Below are 13,331 nucleotides of genomic sequence, written 5' to 3' on the forward strand. Positions count from 1 at the left end.
ACTTCCAGCAGCATCTGGCCTCCCATCCAGGAACTGACCAGGACCAACCCTGCTTAGCTTCAGAAGCAAGCCAGCAGTGGTATGCAGGGTGGTATGCTGCTGGCTAATGGAATCCAGAAAGAACACAATCCTGTCCTAAAACATTTACATCAAAAGGTGCAAAGTTATGGTCAAAGACACAAAACATCCACATCAATTAGATGTTGTTCTTGATCCAATAACATGGAAAACAACCACTTTTTCTGCAGTATTAATTTACCATCCTTACAAACCACAAATGTACATTATGGTATTGTACATTTGCTGGTAATCTATGTTTGTACGGTAGACTTTTCATCACCATAAATAAAAACAATGCACAATACAGTAATTGAGTACACTGAGACAAAGTGGTTGTGTGATGATCTGGCTTAGTTGGTAGAGTATGGCCCTTGCAATGCTAGGGTTGTGGGTTTAATTCCCATGGGGGACCAGTACGGAAAATGTATGCACTCACTATTATACGTTGCTCTGGATAAGAGTGTCTATGGAAAAGGAATGACTAGACCATTATAGCTTTCACATTGAAATAAGATACATTTGCAAAGTTGTTTTTTTAAACTGGAAAACATATATTCAAGAAGGTATTTTTATATTCCACACATAATATCAGATTAACTGTTTTGTACAGATAATTATCAGACTCAAATTACAAAAGCTGGTAAACACTCAAATACATGTAGTTATTTTTTTCTCACACACAAGTAGTGCTTTACTGGTCCAGTATTAGCGACAAATACAGACATCTTCTGTGCCGTCAATTTAAAAAAAATGCTGTATCCACCACTGCATCCAAACGCAGAACCCCCACCCCCAAACTACTCCCCCCACCTTCCCACGCACTCAGCTGTCCCCCATAACCTCACCGCTGCAGTCCGAGCCACAGTCACCAGCGAGGCGCAGCGGAAAGGTGGGATCCCCGAACCTACAGCAAAGCAGAGATCCTTTCAACTCCGGGGTGAAAACTGTCAACTGGAAACTTCAAGGATGCCCAATAAAAGGGTAAAGTAGGAAATATACTTTGGAACATCTACAGACAAAGTAAGCAATCATTTGGTTGGATAATTTTGGGAAAGAATTAGACCACTTGAAAATATTTTGGTGGATTTCTATGGACGCAGTCATTTGACCAAAGCAGATACTCGCACATAGCACGAATATAATGTGCACTTCTGACATTTTTCTTTAACCCTCAAAATGGATTTACGAACACTGAACGAGACCTCTACGTTCCTGGAGTGTGTGGGAGCGCAAGACGCTGCGTCAAACAGAACAATGAACGTCAGTCTGGGACTCACAAACATCACCACCTGTGGAAACGAGTCCGTGGTGCTCAAACCGCAGCATGTCAAACAGAAAGGTGAGGAGCCGGGCCACCTATATTTATGTTTATTCATAAACCTAAATTAAGTGACCAAATACGGAAATAACGAAACACAAAAGCAGTGTTTTGGTTTGTTAACTGGATTCGTCTTGACATTCGGGATTTTCTTGTTTCTAGTTGTTTATTATTATTTGTGTACTTGTATGACATGTTTACTGCATTGTTGGGAGCTGGTAACACAAGCATTTCGCTGCACCCCCTATAACATCTGCTACACTGTTTACGCGACCAATAGGCCTACAGTTTGATTTGAAAAACCTTTTCATTTTCGTCAAACTACAGATTCCTTGATATTTCGTTTATCAATAGGCCCATTCCAAATATCGAAGTTAATCCGAGCCTGAGACAAAACAAAACAATTTGACAAAAAAGTTAATCATAATTACATGCGAAGTACAAATGCACATTTTTCCATGATGCTATTCCATAAATCTATTTAATAAATCAAATTATATATAATAGAATCATGAATTGGTTGCAATTAATAACATTTAAAAGGGCTGGAATATAATGATTGCTACAGTAATCAATGCCCCCTATCTTTCTAAGAATTGTAGGTCAACCCGAGTGCAGATGCCAAGACTTCTCCACAAAATAATTACAATAGCTCTAGTCTAGTGTGTTTTCATACAATGTGTCTCTGTCTCTGTGTGTGGTTGTGTGTGTGTGCATGTATATGTGTGTATGAGTGTGTTTGCATACAGTGTGTCTCTGTCTCTGTGTGTGGTTGTGTGTGTGTGCATGTATATGTGTGTGTATGAGTGTGTTTTCATACAGTGTGTCTCTGTCTCTGTGTGTGGTTGTGTGTGTGTGCATGTATATGTGTGTGTGTGTGTATGAGTGTGTTTTCATACAGTGTGTCTCTGTCTCTGTGTGTGGTTGTGTGTGTGTGCATGTATATGTGTGTGTGTGTGTATGTGTTTTCATAGTGTGTTTTCATGTACTGTGTAGTGTGTCTCTCTGTCTCTGTGTGTGGTTGTGTGTGTGTGCATGTATATTTGTGTGTGTCTGTGTATGAGTGTGTTTGCATACAGTGTGTCTCTGTCTCTGTGTGTGGTTGTGTGTGTGTGCATGTATATGTGTGTGTGTGTGCATGTATATGTGTGTGTGTGTGTATGTGTGTGTGCATGTATATGTGCGTGTGTGCATGTATATGTGTGTGTGTGTGTATGAGTGTGTGTGCATGTATATGTGTGTGTGTGTATGAGTGTGTTTTCATACAGTGTGTCTCTGTCTCTGTGTGTGTGTGCATGTATATGTGTGTGTGTGCATGTATATGTGTGTGTGTGTGTATGAGTGTGTGTGCATGTATATGTGTGTGTGTGTGTATGAGTGTGTTTTCATACAGTGTGTCTCTGTCTCTGTGTGTGTGTGCATGTATATGTGTGTGTGTGTGCATATATATATATGTGTGTGTGTGTGTATGAGTGTGTTTGCAGTGATGTAGCTAATTCATTTAGCAGCAGAAAAAGCAACAGCGCATTAAGCACTCATGTATCCAATCTAGTCACAACGAATCCCAATGCTGGAGAACATTACACTCATTCAGAAAGAAAATCGTCACTCCTGGAAATACACCCCTATCCCCCTTTAAAGCCTTGACTACCACCCATCCTTAAAGAAATTGTTGACAGACATTACTACTGCAATATTTAGCCTAAATGAAGCCAATCTCCAGTGCAGTCAGGAGACTGAAGCGTTGTGGCTGCTCCACAAGGTCAGCATTGCACTTTATCAATCTGGAAAACTGAATGTTCTAGCTGTATCTGTCCACTTCGAACAAGGTGGCTTTTTCCCACGCTCATTTTGATCCGTTGTCTAGAGCAAGGGCAGTGTGTGTGTGTGTGTGTGTGTGTGTGTGTGTGTGTGTGACCGTCTCTCAGATCAGATATTCCACTGTGGCGGGACATTTGATAGCTAGAGAATTTCCCAAAGAGAGCATTCCCTTCCAGCTCCTCCATCCATCCTTCTATCATTGAATGATATTGACATGCTGATGTATTGTAATGAAAATTAACTCTGAATAACTATGAGAAATGGGTTGGTGTCAGGTGTCTGAGAAATGTAATCAGAGAAATTATTTTGACATGCGAATAAGGTTGTGATACAAAACCATTATCCTTACAAACCAAGTATTATCAGGAAATTATGGTTTCTTGTCAAACAGGAGTGGAAGTGAATTGTACACCGCACCAACAAGAATAGATTAAGGAAGAGGGAATGTTGGTTAGAAATAATTATTGGGAATCAGATCGTTAATTGATTTGAGGCTATATCTACTCAGCATGGATACCAGCCTTTATGCAACTGGCCCATCAAATCAAATTGTATTAGTCACATGCGCTGAATACAACAGGTTACCTTACAGTGAAATGCTTACTTACGAGCCCCTAACCAACAGTTTAAAAAATGTCGGAGGCATCGGTTAGTTGAGGTAATATGTTCATGTAGGAGTTATTAAAGTGACTATGCATAGATCATAATGACAGAGAGTAGCAGCGTCATATAAGGGGGGGGCAAATTGTCTTGGTAGCAATTTGCTTAGATGTTCAGGATGTTCGGGAGTCTTACATGCTGACCAGACCGGACACGTCGCGTGCGCGAGCTTCACAAAATACATTTAGAAATCCATGTTATTCAATTATTGCACCCACACTGCGCGCCAACGAGCGTCTGCGACGCCAAGGGCTAAAATAGAAGTCGTTCCTATTTCTGACGCAGATCACGCTGAAAGTCATCTCCTCATTAGTTTATAGAAGCAGGTACCCACGTGCCATCTCCTCATTGGTTATAGCCACGTGGGTGATTGAAAGAAGAACTTTGTTGCTGGATGTCGTGGTAATACTATGAAAGTTTAGATGGCGATCACCATATAAGTTCAAAGATGAAAAAGCCTGGAAGGAGGAGAGATGACTAGAAACGATTCGGTTGGCCGTTTTATGTGTGGATTAATTGTCGGAGTAGAGGTCCTTGTGCATTTCAGGTAAAATAACAACTCAATGTTTATATCCCAGGACAAATTAGCTAGCAACAGCAAGCTAGCTAAATAGGACAAATTAATGTTAGCGAGCAAGTGCAAGCTAACTAGCTAAATTGCCATACATGTTTAATGCTTTTCGAACTGTCCCCAAATTAATATCATTGGTTCCGAGTTTGTTTTGATATTTTAACCTGCGTGTCGTGAATACATTTATGCACGATAGCGCACGATTGCGCACACGCGCAGACGGTTTGTGTTTCGTGTTATTGCTTGGGGATAAAAACTATTTAGAAGCCTCTTTGACATAGACTTGGCACTCCGGTACCACTTGCCGTGTGGTAGCAGGGAAAACAGTCTATGACTAGGGTGGTTGGAGTCTTTGACAATATTTAGGGCCTTCCTCTAGAGGTCCTGGATGGCAGCCAGCTTATTCCCAGTGATGTACTGGATCGTACGCACTACCCTCTGTATTGCCATGCGGTCAGGGGCCAAGCTGTTGCCATACCAGGCAGTGATGCAACCAGATGCTCTCGATGGTGCAGCTGTAGAACCTTTTGAGGATCTCAGGACCCATGCCAAATATTCTCAGTGAGGGGGAAAAGGTTTTGTCGTACCCTCTTCACGGCTGTCTTGGTGTGCTTGGACTAGAGGTCGACCGATTAATCGGCATGACTGATTAATTAGGGCCGATTTCAAGTTTTCAGATTACATTACATTGATTACATTACATTACATTAGATTACATTGCAATCCATGAGGAAACTGTGTGGCAGGCTGACCACCTGTTAAGCAAATGCAGTGTCAAAAGGACCTTGTGGCTTCAAGGAGCCAAGGTATGTTGCTACCTAGCATTAAACTTATCTCATAAAAAACAATCAATCTTCACATAACTAGTGATTAACTGCACATGGTTGATGATATTACTAGGTTACGTAGCTTGTCCTGCGTTGCATATAATCAATGCGGTGCCTGTTAATTTTCCATCGAATCACAGCCTACTTCAACTTCGCCAAACGGGTAATGTTTTAACAAAAACGCATTGCCAAAAAACCCACAATCTTTGCACAAATGTAGCTAACCATAAACATAAAAACATAAACACCATAAATACAAATGGTATAGAGAGAAATATTTGACGCGTCATGATTCCTATAATAACTACAACCTAAAACTTCTTAACTGGGAATATTGAACCACCAGCTTACATATGTTCTCATGTTCTGAGCAAGGAACTTAAACGTTAGCTCTTTTACTTGGCACATATTGCACTTTTACTTTCTTCTCCAACACTGTGTTTTTGCAATATTTAAACCAAATTGAACATGTTTAATTTTTTATTTTAGACTAAATAGATTATATTGTATTATATTAAGTTAAAATTGTCATTATTATAAATAAATAAATATATATATTATTTGGTATCTGCTTTTTTTGGTCCTCCAATAATCAGTATTGGTGTTGAAAAGTCATATTTGGTTCGACCTCTAGCTTGAACCATGTTAGTTTGTTGGTGATGTGGACACCAAGGAACGTGAAGCTCTCAACCTGTTCCACTGCAGCCTCGTCGATGAGAATGTGGGCATGCTCGGTCCTCTTTTTCCTGTAGTCCACAATCATCTCCTTTGTCTTGATCACGTTGAGGGAGAGGTTGTTGTCCTGGCACCACATGGCCAGGTCTCTGACCTCCTCTCTATAGGCTGTCTTGTAATTGTCGGTGATCAGGCCTACCACTGTTGTGTCATCGGCAAACTTAATGATGGTGTTGGAGTCGTGCCTGGCCGTGCAGTCACGAGTGAACAGGGAGTACAGGAGGGGACTGAGCACGCACCCCTGAGGGGCCCCTGTGTTGAGGATCAGGGTGGCGGATGTGTTGTTACCTACCCTTACCACCTGGGGGTGGCCCTTCAGGAAGTGTGTGTGTGTGTGTATGTAGCGTGGTGTGTGTGTGTTGTGATGTGTGTTTTGTGTGGTGTGTGTGTTTGACCAGCACTCTGTCAACAACAGCAGTTGATACAAACTGAGGCTGTGTACGGAGACGGGAGAGTCTTAAGCCTGAGGAGGCCCTTCACTGCCCTGTATGTAACACACACTATATTTAGCATGCCCCTCAGAATCACACACATTATCTGACACACGCACACACTGATGGGGAATATCCAAGACCGCAGCTGCTGCCATCATCTTTAGTCACTCAGTCACCCTAACACTTGCTCACTTTCTCACTCAACCACTCTAATTTCTCTGTTTCTCTCACTTTCACTTTGTCCCTGTGTGTTCTGGTATTTATAGAGCAGTAGACTGAAGTAGGCAGGCAGACAAACAGACAGTGCTGTATGCTAGTGGAATCACATAGAGGGTTGAGTGATTTCATAGCAAGCCAAGCCTCCTTGACCAGAGGACTAGAGGTTCATCTCTAACAGACTCAGATCACTCCCACATGCTTCAAGCCCTCTTGTCATTGTGAAGCAGACAGTCATACTTGATTTAAACTCTTTTTTGCAGGGCTGGGATGGATTCCATTTCAATTCAGTCAATTCAGGTGAGAAATTGAAAATTAATTTGACTGCAAATTACCCTTTGTTTTCAAATCAGATTATGAAATAAATTAATGAAATTTCAATACATTTTGTGAATCATTGGAGTTGAAATGTAGTTGAGCCTGGTTTGTGCTAAGGTAACTCCTCCTATCATGCATGACTAGGTGCTGCAACAGCATGAGCTATCATATCAAAAGACGTAACTCCTGACGAGTCATCTAACACGGCTATAACACAGCAACTCAGGTCGTCTGGAAACCCTTCTCACTAGCTGTAGTACATCACAACATACAATGTGACAGTCTTATAGCAGGTCATAAAGTGATATTATCTCTTATGGAATTGCTTGACATTTGTCACCTGTCGTATCATGCTTATGACATTGTAAAGTGGGCTGGATGATAGATGATCACTGTGTTACATTTTTTATTAAACTAATAAAACGTATCCCAGTAAAAAGTGTCTGCTGCCCCAGTGCACTCATATTGCTAAAGAGTAATGTTTATTCTTATGGCCCATTGTGCAGTATATGTGGTAATAAGGTGGATGTGACAAGCAGTGTCAAAGACAGGCTAGAGACAGTGACAAAGACAGGCTAGAGACAGTGACAAAGACAAGATAGAGACAGTGCCAAAGACAGGCTAGAGACAGTGCCAAAGACAGGCTAGAGACAGTGCCAAAGACAGGCTAGAGACAGTGCCAAAGACAGGCTAGAGACAGTGCCAAAGACAGGCTAGAGACAGTGACAAAGACAGGCTAGAGACAGTGCCAAAGACAGGCTAGAGACAGTGCCAAAGACAGGCTAGAGACAGTGACAAAGACAGGCTAGAGATAGTGACAAAGACAGGCTAGAGACAGTGCCAAAGACAGGCTATAGATAGTGACAAAGACAGGCTATAGATAGTGACAAAGACAGGCTAGAGACAGTGCCAAAGACAGGCTAGAGACAGTGCCAAAGACAGGCTAGAGACGGTGCCAAAGACAGGCTAGAGACGGTGCCAAAGACAGGCTAGAGACGGTACCAAAGACAGGCTAGAGACGGTACCAAAGACAGGCTAGAGACGGTGACAAAGACAGGCTAGAGACAGTGCCAAAGGCAGGCTAGAGACGGTGCCAAAGGCAGGCTAGAGACGGTGCCAAAGGCAGGCTAGAGACGGTGCCAAAGGCAGGCTAGAGACGGTGCCAAAGGCAGGCTAGAGACAGTGCCAAAGGCAGGCTAGAGACGGTGCCAAAGGCAGGCTAGAGACGGTGCCAAAGGCAGGCTAGAGACGGTGCCAAAGACAGACTAGAGACGGTGCCAAAGACAGGCTAGAGACGGTGCCAAAGACAGGCTAGAAACGGTGCCAAAGGCAGGCTAGAGACGGTGCCAAAGGCAGGCTAGAGACGGTGCCAAAGGCAGGCTAGAGACGGTGCCAAGGGCAGGCTAGAGACAGTGCCAAAGGCAGGCTAGAGACAGTGCCAAAGACAGGCTAGAAACAGTGCCAAAGACAGGCTATCGGTCACAAGTAGAATCCTCCTAGGTTCCAAATGGCACCCTGTTCCCCATATAAAGCTCTATGGGCCCTGGTCAAAAGTAGTGCACTGTGTAGGGAATAGGGTGCCATTTCAGTGTTTGGAGGGTGATAGGGTGGCCGGTGTTCCGGTGGTTAGCGCATTGGGCCAGTAACTGGAAGGTTGCCAGTTCGAATCCCGGAGCTGACAAGGCAAACGATCTGTTGTTCTGCCCTTGAGCAAGGCAGTTAGTTAACCCCCCAAAACGACTATGTCTACACGATAGTGTTGATTTGTGTGATTTTAACAAGGCATACTCAGTGGGTGTCATGTTTACTTCCCGTGAACACGTATGCACATGGATTTAGTGTGGCTTACCCCACCTCTAAACAATCACAACTACTACTTCCGTTTATGTAGTGTCCCATTCTCTCCGCTCCCCGCTGACTGTGTAAGCTAAGGAGAGATTTGTGCTGTGCTTTAAAATGGGAAAAATCTAACCAGTGTGATATCTTTGTGTGTTGTTTTCATTTGGAAATGTTGGTGCATGAGGCCGAGGTTGCTAGGCTACTGTGTATTGGGGAGAGAAACTTGAGGAAACATTCAACAAACTGGACATTCAACAAACTGGACTCTCTCTCTGTCTCCGCTACCTCTCTCTCTTCCCTTCCTTTCTCTCTTCCCTTTCTCGCTCTCTGAGAAGGGGGAATGTGTGTGTGATGGTCCATACTGATAAGGACTAGCAGGTTGTATCCCAGGGGTAATTAAGGAGAGAATTTGCTCTTCTCCTCTCCTAGTTCAAACAGCCAGCAGGATGACAAAAGTAAATGTGCTCAGGGAGTTATGGCTGTTCCCTGCAAAGCCACCGAGCACACAGGGAAACTAATTGGCTTCCCGTGTAACATATTTAATTAGAGAGAGCGAGAGAGGAACAGAGAGAGAGAGAGATAGAGAGAGAACATTTTTGTTATTGCATATCACAGCGTGATGTCATCTTTTAGGCAATGTGTTCGTTGATACAAGTAAGGCCTGTGTGATAAATCAGAGCCTGCAGCCATCACCTGCTGAATGATATAACTTCAGACAACTTAAGACAGCACAACATAAGCTCAATGAAGTTACTTTCGCTGTCGATAGAGGAAGGCTTTCTTTTAAAGCTCAAAGTGTGATATCAGTGGCACACAGCTGTTCTGATGAAACACGGGGAGAGAGACCAAATCCTCCTGAAGTTCCTCTTTGTTCCTGCTGGGTTTTCAGTATCCTGTATAAGCCTTTTACAGGGCACTGCTCTCAAAACTGCCTTCAGATAAACTGATCGATGAAGCTCAGATTGAGTGAACCAGCAGAGAGAGAATGATCCACAGTTGGATGATAAGCAGGTGGCCGTCTGAGAGATAGAGGAACAGAGAAAGACAGGCAGATTGAGAAAGAGACAGAGAGAGACAGGCAGATTGAGAAAGAGACAGAGAGAGACAGGCAGATTGAGAAAGAGACAGAGAGAGACAGGCAGATTGAGGAAGAGACAGAGAGAGACAGGCAGATTGAGGAAGAGACAGAGAGAGACAGGCAGATTGACAAAGAGACAGAGAGAGACAGGCAGATTGAGAAAGAGACAGAGACAGGCAGATTGAGAAAGAGACAGAGAGAGACAGGCAGATTGAGAAAGAGACAGAGAGAGACAGGCAGATTGAGAAAGAGACAGAGCGAGACAGGCAGATTGAGAAAGAGACAGAGAGAGACAGGCAGATTGAGAAAGAGACAGAGAGAGACAGGCAGATTGAGAAAGAGACAGAGAGAGACAGGCAGATTGAGAAAGAGACAGAGAGAGACAGGCAGATTGAGAAAGAGACAGAGAGAGACAGGCAGATTGAGAAAGACAGAGAGAGAGACAGGCAAAGAGAGAAAGACAGAGACATGCAGAGAGAGAAAGACAGAGAGAGACATGCAGAGAGAGAAAGTAATACAGTAATACAAATGGAGAGGAAAGACCTGCACTATAATAGCATACAGAGAGGTAGAGTAGACTGTAGGTATGACAGGGGAACAGAGTGAGGGGTAGAGTAGACTGTAGGTATGACAGGGAAACAGAGTGAGGGGTAGAGCAGACTGTAGGTATGACAGGGAAACAGAGTGAGGGGTAGAGTAGTATGACAGGGAAACAGAGTGAGGGGTAGAGTAGACTGTAGGTATGACAGGGAAACAGAGTGAGGGGTAGAGTAGTATGACAGGGAAACAGAGTGAGGGGTAGAGTAGACTGTAGGTATGACAGGGAAACAGAGTGAGGGGTAGAGTAGACTGTAGGTATGACAGGGAAACAGAGTGAGGGGTAGAGTAGACTGTATGTATGACAGGGAAACAGAGTGAGGGGTAGAGTAGACTGTAGGTATGACAGGGAAACAGAGTGAGGGGTAGAGTAGACTGTAGGTATGACAGGGAAACAGAGTGAGGGGTAGAGTAGACTGTAGGTATGACAGGGAAACAGAGTGAGGGGTAGAGTAGACTGTAGGTATGACAGGGAAACAGAGTGAGGGGTAGAGTAGACTGTATGTATGACAGGGAAACAGAGTGAGGGGTAGAGTAGACTGTAGGTATGACAGGGAAACAGAGTGAGGGGTAGAGTAGACTGTATGTATGACAGGGGAACAGAGTGAGGGGTAGAGTAGACTGTAGGTATGACAGGGAAACAGAGTGAGGGGTAGAGTAGACTGTAGGTATGACAGGGAAACAGAGTGAGGGGTAGAGTAGTATGACAGGGAAACAGAGTGAGGGGTAGAGTAGACTGTAGGTATGACAGGGAAACAGAGTGAGAGGTAGAGTAGACTGTAGGTATGACAGGGAAACAGAGTGAGGGGTAGAGTAGACTGTAGGTATGACAGGGAAACAGAGTGAGGGGTAGAGTAGTATGACAGGGAAACAGAGTGAGGGGTAGAGTAGACTGTAGGTATGACAGGTAAACAGAGTGAGGGGTAGAGTAGTATGACAGGGAAACAGAGTGAGGGGTAGAGTAGACTGTAGGTATGACAGGTAAACAGAGTGAGGGGTAGAGTAGTATGACAGGGAAACAGAGTGAGGGGTAGAGTAGACTGTAGGTATGACAGGTAAATAGAGTGAGGGGTAGAGTAGACTGTAGGTATGACAGGGGAACAGAGTGAGGGGTAGAGTAGACTGTAGGTATGACAGGTAAACAGAGTGAGATGTAGAGTAGACTGTAGGTATGACAGGGAAACAGAGTGAGATGTAGAGTAGACTGTAGGTATGACAGGGAAACAGAGTGAGAGGTAGAGTAGACTGTACGTATGACAGGGAAACAGAGTGAGATGTAGAGTAGACTGTAGGTATGACAGGGAAACAGAGTGAGAGGTAGAGTAGACTGTACGTATGACAGGGAAACAGAGTGAGGGGTAGAGTAGACTGTATGTATGACAGGGAAACAGAGTGAGAGGTAGAGTAGACTGTATGTATGACAGGGAAACAGAGTGAGAGGTAGAGTAGACTGTATGTATGACAGGGAAACAGAGTGAGGGGTAGAGTAGACTGTAGGTATGACAGGGAAACAGAGTGAGGGGTAGAGTAGACTGTAGGTATGACAGGGAAACAGAGTGAGGGGTAGAGTAGACTGTAGGTATGACAGGGAAACAGAGTGAGGGGTAGAGTAGACTGTAGGTATGACAGGGAAACAGAGTGAGGGGTAGAGTAGACTGTATGTATGACAGGGAAACAGAGTGAGGGGTAGAGTAGACTGTAGGTATGACAGGGAAACAGAGTGAGGGGTAGAGTAGACTGTATGTATGACAGGGGAAACAGAGTGAGGGGTAGAGTAGACTGTAGGTATGACAGGGAAACAGAGTGAGGGGTAGAGTAGACTGTAGGTATGACAGGGAAACAGAGTGAGGGGAGTAGACTGTAGTATGACAGGGAAACAGAGTGAGGGGTAGAGTAGACTGTAGGTATGACAGGGAAACAGAGTGAGGGTAGAGTAGACTGTAGGTATGACAGGGAAACAGAGTGAGGGGTAGAGTAGACTGTAGGTATGATAGGGAAACAGAGTGAGGGGTAGAGTAGTATGACAGGGAAACAGAGTGAGGGGTAGAGTAGACTGTAGGTATGACAGGTAAACAGAATGAGGGGTAGAGTAGTATGACAGGGAAACAGAGTGAGAGGTAGAGTAGACTGTAGGTATGACAGGTAAACAGAGTGAGGGGTAGAGTAGTATGACAGGGAAACAGAGTGAGGGGTAGAGTAGACTGTAGGTATGACAGGTAAACAGAGTGAGAGGTAGAGTAGACTGTAGGTATGACAGGTAAACAGAGTGAGGGGTAGAGTAGACTGTAGGTATGACAGGGAAACAGAGTGAGATGTAGAGTAGACTGTAGGTATGACAGGGAAACAGAGTGAGATGTAGAGTAGACTGTAGGTATGACAGGGAAACAGAGTGAGAGGTAGAGTAGACTGTACGTATGACAGGGAAACAGAGTGAGATGTAGAGTAGACTGTAGGTATGACAGGGAAACAGAGTGAGAGGTAGAGTAGACTGTACGTATGACAGGGAAACAGAGTGAGGGGTAGAGTAGACTGTATGTATGACAGGGAAACAGAGTGAGAGGTAGAGTAGACTGTATGTATGACAGGGAAACAGAGTGAGAGGTAGAGTAGACTGTAGGTATGACAGGGAAACAGAGTGAGGGGTAGAGTAGACTGTAGGTATGACAGGGAAACAGAGTGAGGGGTAGAGTAGTATGACAGGTAAACAGAGTGAGGGGTAGAGTAGTATGACAGGGAAACAGAGTGAGGGGTAGAGTAGACTGTAGGTATGACAGGGAAACAGAGTGAGGGGTAGAGTAGTATGACAGGGAAACAGAGTGAGGGGTAGAGTAGTATGACAGGTAAACAGAGTGAGGGG

General features: G+C 44.1%; 1 protein-coding gene across 2 annotated transcripts in view; it reads left to right on the plus strand.

Moving 5' to 3' along the window:
* Positions 1-829: 829 nt before the first annotated feature.
* LOC112241278 (cholecystokinin receptor-like) overlaps positions 830-13,331 on the plus strand; it is a 74,576-nt gene continuing 62,074 nt past the window's right edge. The window contains exons 1-2 of one of the 2 annotated variants that reach the window (XM_024409420.2): positions 1,257-1,399; positions 6,906-6,942. In XM_024409420.2, the coding sequence (XP_024265188.1) occupies positions 1,385-1,399; positions 6,906-6,942 (52 nt within the window). In that variant the 5' untranslated portion in view covers positions 1,257-1,384. Of the gene's footprint in view, positions 1,400-6,905; positions 6,943-13,331 lie in introns of both variants that reach the window. The other variant, XM_024409414.2, reaches the window with a different exon arrangement.

This window comes from Oncorhynchus tshawytscha, linkage group LG03 (assembly GCF_018296145.1).
Source record: "Oncorhynchus tshawytscha isolate Ot180627B linkage group LG03, Otsh_v2.0, whole genome shotgun sequence".
NCBI classification, from domain to species: domain Eukaryota; kingdom Metazoa; phylum Chordata; class Actinopteri; order Salmoniformes; family Salmonidae; genus Oncorhynchus; species Oncorhynchus tshawytscha.